Source organism: Mesocricetus auratus, unplaced genomic scaffold (genome assembly GCF_017639785.1).
Source record: "Mesocricetus auratus isolate SY011 unplaced genomic scaffold, BCM_Maur_2.0 Super-Scaffold_100020, whole genome shotgun sequence".
Taxonomy (NCBI): Eukaryota; Metazoa; Chordata; class Mammalia; order Rodentia; family Cricetidae; genus Mesocricetus; species Mesocricetus auratus.
Genome location: NW_024429201.1, coordinates 2,881,370 through 2,895,210, shown reverse-complemented (window position 1 = coordinate 2,895,210; position 13,841 = coordinate 2,881,370). Strand labels below are relative to the sequence as shown.

Sequence of the window (13,841 nt, the reverse complement as noted above, 5' to 3'; positions counted from 1 at the left end):
TGTCAGCAAATCCAGGAGAGAAATGCCAGGAGGATGAACTCAGCATAGACCCCCAAGAGACAGAACATGGAGGGCTGGGAAGACCTTCTGAGCAATGAAAATTTGAGTAACTCATAAGAACAAAAGGGTTGTTGGTACATTAATTGTACATGAGCAGCAAAAAACAAACAAACAAACAAACAAAAAAAGAAACGTGACTGAACTCAAGCTGTCAGGGAGAGGAGAAGAGGTTATGAGGTTGGACTGATGGCATGGGAGCAGGAGGCACAGAATTATGAGAGAATCCAGTGCATAGTATGTACCACATTCTCCAAACTTTGTGAAACAATAAAACACAAGTAAAATGCAGGGTTTTTTTTGACAAACTGGACATATGGGACATTTGTTCAGTTGTGAAGCAAAGTCCCTGTCTTGCAGTCAGAACTTAACATTTAACATTGAGTCTTTGCCAGTTATTTTTAGACACCATTTGCTGTCACTGCCTTTAAACATTTCACTTTGATCTCTGTTTGCTGTCAGGGCTGCCAGCGGTCATGAAGAACAGGGTGCTGTATTCCTAAACTGTATTCACCTTGCTTTCCTATTGTCTGCAACTCTTAAATGACAGAATCCTGTCAGCAATGTCACATTCTAATACAGACCAAGCCTTCACTTTGTCACCTACCAGAATGATGTCTGTAACAATCATTTGATACATGTTCTTGAAATGTAATTGTGGCAATGGGCTATGGATAAAAGTATGCCAACAATCATGCTTCAGTAAAATATCATTATATACATTATGAACAAAATGGGAAACAGAGGCCAAATGTGCACTTATTTCGATACCAATAGCCAGGTGATTGGAACACAGAATCATGAAGAAAAACCAAGTAAGTTACTGAGTTTCAAATTCACAGCAAAGATCCACACAGGCATGGTGTAGCTGTATCTAATGTCAAAATCAATTTTTCTTGATGAAGTTCTGGAGTATTCCATAACAGAAGCAGGAAGTCTGTGCTTCATGAGCATGAGAAAGACTCATGAGAACAGATTCAAGGCTGCACAGCTGTAAGGTAAGGTGGTCATCAAATTTAGTGCTATCCTGGTGCTTTTCATTGTGTAGCTGAGAAACATGCTGATCCTCTCAGTGCTGTCCAGGTTTTGATGTAGGACACAAGATGTGAAGGGCAATCAGACAGCTGTATGTATTAGGCTAAATACGAAAGAACCGTAATGATCAAGTTAGGGTTCAATTTAGAAGTGCGAGTACAGAGTGGGGAGAGGGGGGTTTTTTCTGTTGCTGATTGCATTACTGAACCCACAAAACAGAGAAGAGATATACTACTTTGGCTCTACAATTTACTATTATTAGAGTAGAAGGGAAGAAATCACCTAAGAGGAATGATTGTGATGTGGCTGACAAGTAGAATGCTTGTCTGTTATCGATGAGGCCAGCCTCATTCTTAGTATTGCAAAGGAAGAAACAACAAAAGAAAGTGACCAAAGCATATATCTCATCATTATCATCATCATTACCATCATCATCATTTTGCCTACAGCTTCCACATCATGTCCAATGAATAAACAGTGCCTTCCACACCTAACAAACTAAGCAAACTCCCATGAAATGGAAATGGTGTCTTCTGTTATTCATTAAGACGCAATGGTATAATATGCAACAGGGACCATGGCCTCCTTCCCAAAGTTATTCGTGTAGGTAAAAGGGTTGCAAATATTATTGAAGAGAAAAGGAAAGAGTGTGATAATGGACTCATTCTCTTGTCACATCCTTCAGTAATATTAACAGAAATACAAAGCCAATAAACGATCTCCAAAATTGAAACACTCAGCATTTAACAGTAAACATTCAAGGTGAAGCATAATATTAACACAGAGACATTATCGCAAATGATAAAGGATAGTATTTAGGAATACTATTTAATATTTATTTGTTTTACAAAGGAGTCCTAGAAATGGTGCTAATTCTAAGTTGATACTCAATAAAAATTACAAAGTGTTGTAGATGTGGAGTATGGAGTTTTATGGTTGTATGAGCCAAGGAGTATGCATGTCCTTGAAGCGGCATGAATTCAGTCTTGAACTATGGGTATATTTGCACCAGACAACAACGTAAAGGAAAACTTTTCAAAGAATACAATACAAAAAGGGAAATCATTCTAAGGCTGCAGTACAACTGAAGTAGAAAATTGCTTTGCTGTAACTTACAGCTATTAAATAGACATCAAGAAGTCAACCAGGAAACACATAAAGAATGGAAATGTTGTCAATTATATAGCTGCAAAATTAAGTTGGATGTCAGAGTAGTATGTGTAATAAAATTGAGATGTGTTACAACTTATAGCTTGTCAGAAGAAAGCAATTCCTTTGAAAGCACCCTAAATTACCCACTGACTTGTAATTACAGATGTGTTAATTCCATTACTCATTTATTTTTATTGATAGATTAGTAGTATAAAGTATCTTACTTTCTTGTATGTCAAGCAGTTAATGAACTGTAAATGCACTCTTAAATATGTCAGGGATGTACATTATTTAAGGCAATTATTTAGCAAATCAATGATCCTTCTATTATTCAAATTACTGTCATTAAATTATAAATGCTAAGTATCTGATTTTATGTTTTGTTCTGGGTCCTCAAAATGACCTTTCAGTCTGGGTTTCTTTAATATATAGCTAATATGAAAACGTTTTCTTCAAGAATGACAGAGAGTTGATAGATGCTTCCAGTCTGTAGATTCCCACAATTTTGTGCAGTAACAGAGCTGAAGAGAGGGGTAAAAATGATGATAAGGATGATGATTATATATAACTTGGATGTATTTCCCCAAATGGCAAATTATTTATACATGTAACAATTTATATCAAATAGAATATCTGTTCTAAATACTTTCAATCCTTCCACTTAGTTTGAAAACTACCTCTAGCAGATGGACATTTGTACTTTTGTACAGTATATGTTTGACCAAGTGGCAAAGTATCTGATTCTGGAACTGGAGAGATGCCTCATTGACTAAGAGCATGGGATGTTCTTCCAGAGGTTCCCCAGGTTTACTCCCAGTACCCTCAAGGGAGCACACAACTGTAACTCCAATTTCATAGGCTCTCATCTCTTCTTGTGGCTCACAAGGACAACGGGGATACAAATGGCTCACAGACATACATTCAGGCAAAACATCCATGCATAAATTTAAAAATCATAAAACAGCACCTGGGTATGTATTTATATCTATTCAACTTACACACACATACACACTCACACACACACACACACACACAGAGGAAGGGAACTGTTGGGAGGCTATAAGGGAAGAAAGGGGACTACTATGAGAAGGGGGGTACACACAAGTATGTAACAAAAGATGGATTATGAACAAAGTATAATATATATTCATATATAAATAATTTTTGTATTTTAATGAAAAATAATAAAAGAAAATCTAAACCTAGTAGTCATGGGGAAAGAATGAAGTGTGCTGAGAAGGATGAGCTGTGAAGATACTGGGAGATTTACAAGGATTATCTGTCGAGAATAAATATGAAGGAAGGTTTCAGGGGAAATGAAAACAGAAGTTGCAGAGAGGAATTGAGGCTGGAGGGAGGAGCATGTGAGAGGGTGTGGAAAACAACAGGCTCTTCAAAAAGTAAGTGAGCCATGTAGTCCCATTGCAAAAAAGTGCAAATGAGGCTGGAGGGAAGCAGAGGTAAGATCTTCAATGACTGTGTGAAGGAAGTTGGTGAGAAGTTTTTAAATGAGGGAATGAGAGAGACTGAAGGTTTTGGACAGAGAACTCACAAAATTATCCTTGGATCTTAAAAGATCACCCTGACTTAGGTGTTAGGAAAATCAGACAATTAGGAAGCTCTATGTGTCTATTTGGCTGCAATTTGTACCTTAGCTAGAAGGTCCAATGGGTGCTATGTCAACTGTTCAGTTGTTCCATCTGAGTAATATGAGACTTCAGGGAGCATCTGAAGAATTACTCATGTGTTGAGTCTATTCCTGGCAGACAGCAGTGGATTCCATCATGCAGAGCTGTTTGGAGGGCATCTGAATAACTCACATAAAACTTAACAAAGTAAGTTACAAATAAGACTGGAGATAATTGAGTACACAGTCAATACATGGAAAGAAAATTAGCAAGGCATGAGAACTGATTGGATGATAAAACTGAATAGGGAGTTGGTTTGTCTTCAGACTTGAGTCAAGAGATGACTAGTAGGACCACTTCTTGAGGGAGGAAAACAATGGTGAAGAGCAGGGACATTGGTTAGTTTCAAGTGTCCTTAAAGAGTCAAAAAGAGATGTTTGCTTGATGGTATTTGATCATATGATTTTAAAGCTCAATAGAGACAGGGAAAAATTACACATTTAGGAGTTATCTATGAGACTACAGGAAGAAGTCAGAGTTATTCACGGTGGATTGTGTATTCAACTGGAGTTTAAAGAGAGAGATGCCACCATCTTGATTGATGAATCTGAAGTGTTCCTCAGACTACAGTACACATACACACACACACACACACACACACACACACACACACACACACACACACACACCATGAACCACACACTATGCACCACTTACCACACACAATCTGATAAATCTTGGAAATTATAAATCACATTAGAATATCATAATACTTGCAAAATTGTCATCAGCATTATCTTACCCATCTCCGTGTATAAAGCTGCTTTATAGATGAAAGGGAGATTCATTCCCAAATGTCCCAGTGTGGTTCAGAATATCCCTTCTTCCTCTTCACGTGACTGAATATGCATTCACAGAATTTTACCCCATAGATACCATCCCCAGGCCATGTACATTCTCAGACCTTTCTGAACACTCTATTTTCTCTTTTATTGATCTCCATTACAATCAAATTTACTGCGAGAATTTCCAACATTTCCTTTTGCCCTTCTTTCTCAGAAGCCCTTGATGAATAACATTATGTTTTCAAATCTCTGCTGTCATGATGCCACTCATTCGAGGGCTGACAACTTTTCACATTGCCAATTATACTGAGGTATAACGCCTTTCAAGCTCTCTAGAGTAAAACCTGATCTAGCTTATACAGTGGTGTTCCACATTTCCTTAATAGTGCTTTTTTAGCAATCAAAACTCTGTTCATTGATACTTCCCATGAGTCTACTATAATTCTTACTGTGGTATCATCTGCTTTGTCAACCACGTATCTCATTAATAGCAAATGTGGTTTATTGGGAAGACCTTAGTGGGGAGACTCAGAAAAAGGACATGAGACTTAGAACAAGGACACCCATCCATGTATTTCATAGTTATGTTGAAGAAAACCATCAGAACAATGTGAAACTGTTTAAGTTATAAACTGCCACATAAAGTTAATTCTGCCTAAAAACAAGTATTTATGACACCAAAAGTATACAAATTCTAAGCTTTTGATGTGTTTGATATCTTTAAAAGTGCCATGTCTTATTAGGTAAATTATAAGTAATTTATGTCTGAATCAAAGGACTAACATTTGGGAATGGAAGCAGAAGTCAAATAATATTCAGCCTGTTTTCAATGAATCTGAAATAAAACATTCCATGTAAGTTTTTAAAAACAAGGAGACTTTTTACCAGATTAGGCAGTGATTAGTACAAAAGCATGGCAGTTAAGAATTAGTAAAAGTAAATGAAGTGATTCTAGAACCCAAAGCCACACTCTGGAATAGCTCCTATAAAGAGAAAAATAAGCAAATGTTAGAGGGACTAAAAGATCCAGAAGTTATTCAGTGTTGTCAAATAAAATACATATCATCAAAAATTTAAAGACTCAACAAAATTGAGACATATCTAATATGTGTCTGTGATCTGCAAAAAGGCGAAGGTGTCTTGATTTCAATTACCTAGGAATTTGTAAAAAGTCCCGTGAACCTGGACAGGCCAAATTATGGATGAGAACTCTGAAAGTGTTTGGTCAAGCAAGTAGGTAATACTCTACTCATTGCGCCAATTAAAAAATTCAAATCACCACTTGGAGTGTAGTTTTCTGTTCATTTAATGTAAACTCTTTTCAAAGACTTCTGTGGGGTCACCAAGAACTTTATTTCTGCCTATTTTCCCTGAGGTACAATTTTCCTTTTCCTTGAGTTCAGGATAGGAGCCTGTATATCCAGCGAACCTCATGGGTCTTTTATGCTATTTTCCTTGCTGCTCTGCTGTAGATGATCTGTCCCTTCCCCAACAGCAGAACCATTATTTGACTTTTCTATTCAGCATCCTTAGGCTTATGAAATTCTTGAGTTATTCCCAAACCTGTTATAGTTTCACAAATATATTGAGGCTTTGAGCATCATATAAAATCTAATCCTTTCCCATCCTTACACTGAAGTTATCAACTATCTCTAGAAGTAGTGAAACCAACTCCAGTAAACATTTACTGTTAAAAAGTTTCTTGATTATAAATGTATCACAAGCAAAAAAACAAAACTATTTTATTAGGCAATTATAAACAGGTACTCATTACACTGTTACTACTTGGAGGGCCATATTTATTTATAGACTAATCTCTTATTCAGTTAATGAGGTGGTTTATAAAAACTGATGCTCTGAAAAACGTTGTGCGCTTGCTTCTGCAGTACATATGCTAACAGTCTTCTTGTAACTAAACATGGCATCTCACAGTCCATAATCCCAGCATTTAGGAGGCTGGGACAGAGTGTTGTAAATTCTGGGTCAGCATGGATTACATACTTGAGTCTTTGGCCAGCTAGGTGAAGGAGTAAATATCACTCCCTTCTCACCGTCACACAAATAATTCTGCAATGCTTAATAGGATAAAACATTCATTCAACTGAAATGCTTCTGATGATGTTAAGCCTAGACACTACCAGCAGAAGTACAGAAGGTGTCTGAAAACCTCATCTCAACACTGAGATTCTGAATCAGAACCAGTGGAGGAACTGAAGCTTCAACGGCATTCTCTCTTCCCATTGCACCTATCGCAGCTACACTGGGAACAAGGGAAAGGACATTTCCCATTTCTTTTCTCCCCTTTTCAAAAAATAAATTTTAAGCCAAAAAGGCAATATCGTTTTTAGAGTTTGTTAAGATCATCCAATATGTAGTCCTTAGAAGCAAGATTTACCAACAGGAGTAATTAGGGTCTCCCCAGTCTTTAAAACAGTGCCCACATATACACTTGTTGAACAAATTCAGGTTTATTGAAAGTAAACATTTACATTGGCTACAATGTCAGAACTATTACAAAGCAGGATAAAAGAGGCTGAAATAGCAATAGAAAGCAAATGCAATAAAAAGTGAATAGAGAAAATATTTGGCCTTAGTGATCTCTTGGCAGTATTTACATTATGTACATACTGTTATATAGTTATAATAACTCTAAGGCACCAAAGGCTAAATAGCAGGTAGCAATACTATTCTGTGCACAAAAGTCAAGAAATTTACTGTAAAGTTTAGTCAAAGAAACATAGGCATACCTTAATGTTTACATAAAGGAGTGGTTGAGGTTTTTAAAATCTCAAATGATACATTAAATATTGGGCAGATTGAAGACATTGTTTTTAGAACATTAAATTATGTTGACTATGTAAATAAGCACTAACGATTACTGACTTGCTGGTAAATGTGTAATGTAATCTATTCTTCAACACGGCTTTTTCACTGCCATGGATATGTTTTGTCTAAAAACTACTTGAAATACTTCTGACCTACAAAAACTTAAAGTCTATAATTCATAGTGTGTACAAAATTCCCAAGAAAATTTACTGGATAATATACATCAAATTCATATATGAGCTGACAAAAATTTAGTAGGCATTAATTGCCAAGATATTTGAATATTCATGCCATCTTTCTGGCACAGCAGCTGGCCTTATTTTGTTGTTGTTTTGTTCTTAAAACTCTTTAAATCTTTAGTGTGGGCAGCTGCTTGTGACTCTTTAGTGAACAGACATGAAACCGGCCCATGTAGAACACTAACCTTACAGTGAACTAATTAACTTCTCATTATGCTACTTAAATCCTCCAAACAAAAGAAGTCGTTTCAGTGTTAACTATGTCATTAATCACTGTGACAAAATTGCCTACATTACAGAGTTGGGAAGCAGTTGGCAATGTCTGTGTCAACCATGGTCTTAACTGTTGAGTTATTTGATGACTTCTGTTTGTGAAAGTGTACTTGCTTCTTATTCTGAAAACCAATTTGCCTTGACAAGCAGTCTCTCCTCAGTGCTGAGGTAGTGTTAGGATGAAGAATTCTGCAGGACTTTAATGTTTCTTTAATGTGCTTCAAATGTTACCATGAAATCTTCATTTATTTGGGTGAGAGATGATCCAAGGTTGAATGACCCTTCCTTTATGATATTAAATTACTATGTGATGAAAGTTGTGGAGAAGTTTGGCCTGAATGCTTGGTGAAACTGCATGCCCTGAAGCAAGTTATGATTAATGAAACACTATTATATATACTACTGTGAAAATTCTTCAAGTGACATTAATTTAAAAATTATATACTTAGATATTAAATGTGTGCTTTCTTTCAGTAGAGTAGAGGAAAACTGGGGGATTTCTAATGCAAATATTTAAAATTTCCAAGCAGGAACATTCATAGCAATTTGGATTCATGTCCTACAATAGGTCACAGCAACTCCAAGGATATGACACTCTTAAACTTCAAGTTTAAATTTTAAAAGCTTCATACCCAACATCTGACTGAGATTAACTACCAGTATAACTCACTCCTGGGCATACCAAAGTACTTAACCATGGCATACTCTGCAGTACTGGATTATACATGCACTATTATACTTTTCTCTTCTTAAATTTCCAGTTATTTCATCTCCTTTTTGTAGTGCAAGAGGAAAAGTTCTTCCTAATGAAATGTTCATAAAATCAGTAGTGCAGGAAAGAGCAGACCCAACAGTGTCTTCATACTCTACTTCAAGAATGAAGTTTGCTTAGTGAAGAAATATTGAGTAACAATGACCAAATAACTAATATTACTGTTATAAAAAGAAATGGATAGATTTCCAATGATTATTAAAATGCAATACTATCTCAATTGTCTAGAATCATCAAATAATAACACCAGAACAAGCAACTGAGTCATAGGGTGATAGTGGTGTTTGAATCTCTTAAGAGACCTGCTTGAGTTTTGGAAGTAGGATATTTACTTATTAATGGTATTAGTAGAAATTAGATCATTTATAAATAAATCATTTTCATTAGTGTATCATAGCAGTCCCAATTTCAAAAGTTTGATAAAAGTTTTACTCTTTTTAGAATATGTGCTTATAAAAGGTCTGGTGCAATTTTGGGAAACTAATTCTGGGAAAATAATAGAACTTAATGATCATTATAAGACATTTAATTGTCATAAAAATTCCTATCACTATGTTGTATTTTGTGGCTATTAAACTACTAATTAATTACCTTTCTACTTGGATAGGCAAATTTTTTGTACACTTAAATTGGCAGTAGAAGTTTTTGGTGCCAGTTTTGCCTTCTCTAATTATCTCCCTTGAGTACAAGCACAGGTTCCCCCTCAGATTCTGGTACTACATTCCTTACAGATCACTCAACTATTAAGCAAAGCCATAATTGATCAGGTCAGTCCTTTCCCATTAGGCTAGGAGACATTGTGTAGCCTTTATGGAGGTACTACACCGATAGCCTAATAGGAGGGGATCCTAAGACATCCCATCCCTCCCTTTTAAATTCAGGAATTACATCTTTATATTTTTATCATGTGTAGAATATCCCACAAAATTATTTCTTTGTTTTTGCCTAGAAAATATCTCAAAATATTGTTACAATTACTTAGAAGATCTGGTAGAAAAAAACAATGTTATTCTCATCCCACACAAGTCTTCAAATACCTGGTCACTGAACACTCAGTAATAGGCTCTACCAGGCTAATGTTACTCCATAGATCAGAGGCACATGTCAGAACAGATCGGTGCTTATTTAAGCAGACACTATTAAACTGATTAGAATAGCCTCTTCCATTCTGTATTTTTGTAGAAGTAGTAGCATTTCAATTATTTACAATATAAGAAAAACAAATGATCAGAATGATCAGTAAAAACTTTCTAAACTGCAACCCCTGTCCTGCATGGCCTGTTTCTCACCTTTTACGGCAAAGAAAATAAACTCGCAAGTTATCACACCATACTTGCAAATGATGATGCATTTGTATTTCTCTGTCTATGTAAATTAAAATCAGGTATGAGCCTTGATTCGGGGTTTAAATAGAGTGGCAGAATCACTAAACGGCTTTCATGAATGGCCTGATTCCAAAGACATCCATTGTGTAGCAAAATAAACACTGTCGGTTAAAATTTGAAATGCCTATGACTCTCAGACTCAAGAAAAACCAGAAAGGGTTTGTTGAGCAAATGACTCTTGATGAAGAAGTGCTGAAAGATGGGGTCTGTTTTCTCTGTAAGCGTGTGTTCTTTTAATGTAAAAGAAGCTTCCAAGTTTATGTTCTTTCTCAATATGAAAAAAAGTAAGCAGAGGTAGCAGATGGAAAATATAAAAATACAGATATGGTACAAATAAACTTCACTGGAAGAAATAAAAAGTGTGCACTTTCTGTTTGTTAATTGTGTGACTCTTTTTAAAAAAAAACATATGAATAGTTAAATAGAGATTTAAGCCACCAGGGACATTGTTTTTTCTGAGTTGACTTTCAGGTAACATTTTAAATTAGTTATATTAACCAATGGGAAATTTCTTCAAACTAACTGGAAAAGATAGGTCTGTAAATATTTGTGTGTATGTGTGTGTGTGTGTGTGTGTGTGTGTGAATGAATTATAGTAAATTTGGCTCATATCATGGGTTATGTCCAAATTTACTGCTTATTGATTGTTATTTTTGTTCATTAAATGGCAACATGATGAAATTACCCATTGTCAAAATGCATGCATGAACATGCACACATGTGCACAATCACACATTCTGACACATGAAATCTGCAGACAAGTGTGCTGCATGCCTTTTGGCACGACATTGACTCTGAACCTAACTGTTGTTTTATAAAGAAAAACATGAGAACAGGGATATCCCTCCCAAAGCATTCAAATGTTTTTGTGACTCATACTGAGCATACCACGATGTGCAGACATTGTACTTATTGCAAACTGTCTGGTAGATTCAGAAGTCATTATAATGACTTCAGAACCTCAATTCTATTTAAGTACCCTAAAGTAGCAGTACATATACCAAATGTCCAATTAAAGAATTTAATATAAAAATATCAGCACAAAACTGTTTTTTCAATCTGTTTATTGTGTATGCAACCCAAACCTAGGTTTAAGGTCTGTTTAATGTTTATTTACTAGGTTCCATAACCCTACAATTGATAAATCTTAAACCATTTTAGGTATTTAATGAAATATTTAGAAATACTAAGAAAAGAAAAATCAGTATTCAAAGGGTTAATTTTGTTTATAATAACAATAAATTATTTTTTATCATCTTCTTCAGTTCAAAATCCAGCTTTGAACCCGAGGAAGCTTTCAAATCCTGGTAAGTGGTGGTTCTCTAGCCAGTAGCAGTCTGATTACCAATTACTCGGAGTATCTCTTTGTGAATGCCTCCTTCTTGTGTGTTGATATTAGCGTCTCCCACCTGACCATCTTCATAGCTACAACAAAAAGCAGAAACAGGAAACATGGACAAAGATCACAGTGTTTATATGGCTTCAAAATGCTATTTGATTCCCAAAAGTAACCCACAGAAACCAAAAACACAGGTAAGTTTTTAGTAGTGGCTAATGTATGTTCAAGATGAAACTTGTCACAGTTGGTTCTTTTCTGCTGTACCTTAGTTTATCGTTTCCTCCCATGTTAAGTGTTACATCTCACATAAAACATTGCCAGACTTGGTAGGACGAGTACCCCATGTGTTTTGCAATGCAAGCATCTCTCCCAATAGTTGCTGTGACATCAACTGAAAACAATCCACCACCAAAAACAAAAACCAAACAAACAAACAAAAAATCAATTCACCACCTTCACCTTCATATTCCTTGGGCCCTGAACATCTTTACTCCACTGCTGTTTCAGCTATCCTGTCCCAACTGGTTGCATTGGCTTAATGGTCTACCCCTGCTTTCTTGCTATCCTCACCTTCTAACTACTGCTTAGTATAACCAATGCTCCAGTTTTCCTTCTCAACCAGTAGCTTGCTCTCTTTAGTCTGTAGTGTATTTTTATCTATGCTGGCACTTCACATAAGTTTGCAATCCCACTAAGTCCAGTCCAGCATTGAAAGTGTAAACATGATACTCAAGGACAGCAAGTTGTTAAGTGCTTAAGAAAGAAATAACTGCATCTTAGATAATTCATTTTCTCAAATAAGCTGACTCGGGCAATAAGAATTTCCAAAGAGCAAATTTTCAAACTTGAAATGATAATATTCAGAGTGAAATAGGTGATGAATTAATTTTATGACATAAAAATGGCTTCAAGAAAGGAGCTGCAGGGAACTGGTAATTACTTCAAAATAGATAGCCAAGAGCATAAGCACAGCGTCTCAGAGATTAATGTGTGCCTCTGTCTTTTCCTCACCACACTTACATTCTCCTGAGACAGCACGAGATGGAAAAATAAAACACTGACACACAGAAATGGGAACTTAACTCATTACACAATCCACTGCTTAAACACCAAGTGATTATTCCACTTGAATCCAGTCCAAGTTTCAAGACTGGAGTTGGTCTAGGATATTAATAAAATTGGTTCATTCTTACCATACAATTTTACTACCTTAGATACAACTTGCCCTGTTTCCTCTACTCAGTAAAATTACTGCAAGATGGGAACTCATTAAAATGCATGGCATATAGTTCAAACACTAATATTTTTTCCAGAAATCAAACAGTAAATGACACATTAAGAATTAGAAAATATGCTGGCTGGTGTGACAGCAAGAGTATTCACTGATCTTGCAGAAGACTCAGGTTTGGTTCCCAGTGTCCACATCAAGGGGCTCACAACCACCTGTATATAACTTCTCTTCCAGGAAATCTGATGACCTCTAGCATGTGAGGACATCCGCATGCATGTAGTACACACACACACACACACACACACATATATATAATCTTTCTTTGAATCAGAAAATATGTTGTAGTTGTTCAAACTAAATCAGATATTTGGGGGCTGGTTTTCATAAAGGTATAGTTTAAGCAAAACATCTTCTATAATTAAGTAAGGCAAGGGGATAAAGACAGGGCAAGGTATGGAAAACAACTGAAATGAATTATGTACACATGTGAAATGTCATGATGAAATTTGTTATGCTAGTAGAAACACCAAAAAAAACCACATTGACCTGCTTTTGTATAAACATGGATATGTCCCTATTTCGTAAAAGAAGGAAGCAGGTGGCCTGGCATGTAGATAGATAACTGTGTTTTACCAAGACAGACTAACTCTTCAGGATTTGCATCTGAAGAGTAGGAGGCTGAGAGAAAGAGAGTTGATTTTACATGGAGAAAACCATACTTCCAGGGGAGAGAAGGCAGTGTGACAGGTCTCAACTTTTCCTATGGTTATGACTTTCCAACTTCAGATTACTGCCTCCATGTGACTTTATATTGTGCCATTCAGGCTGGGAGCTCCTTTGTCAGCTTTGGTACATTCACACACCTACTGCATCCTATGCAATCTGAACTTTCACTAAATAAGATATGCTGAGCCTAATTGACACGCAGCTTGCACACTATTATTTTTGCTCTGTGCAATGTGAAATTGACCCGTGAATAGGATTTGTCTGTAATTCACTGTAATGTCCCATTTTTTGGCTCAACTGCCTACATTCTCCCTCCTGACCTTAATGTTCTGC

The 13,841-nt window shown here is 36.1% G+C and overlaps 1 protein-coding gene across 4 annotated transcripts in view; it reads right to left on the bottom strand.

Annotated features, from left to right (window-relative positions):
- Nucleotides 1–11,259: 11,259 nt before the first annotated feature.
- The window catches only part of Parp8 (poly(ADP-ribose) polymerase family member 8), a 171,725-nt gene continuing 169,143 nt past the window's right edge, over nt 11,260–13,841 (bottom strand). For all 4 annotated transcript variants that reach the window (XM_021234514.2, XM_021234515.2, XM_005082778.4 and 1 more), the window contains exon 27: nt 11,260–11,637. In XM_021234514.2, the coding sequence (XP_021090173.1) occupies nt 11,535–11,637 (103 nt within the window). In that variant the 3' untranslated portion in view covers nt 11,260–11,534. The remainder of the gene's footprint in view (nt 11,638–13,841) is intronic.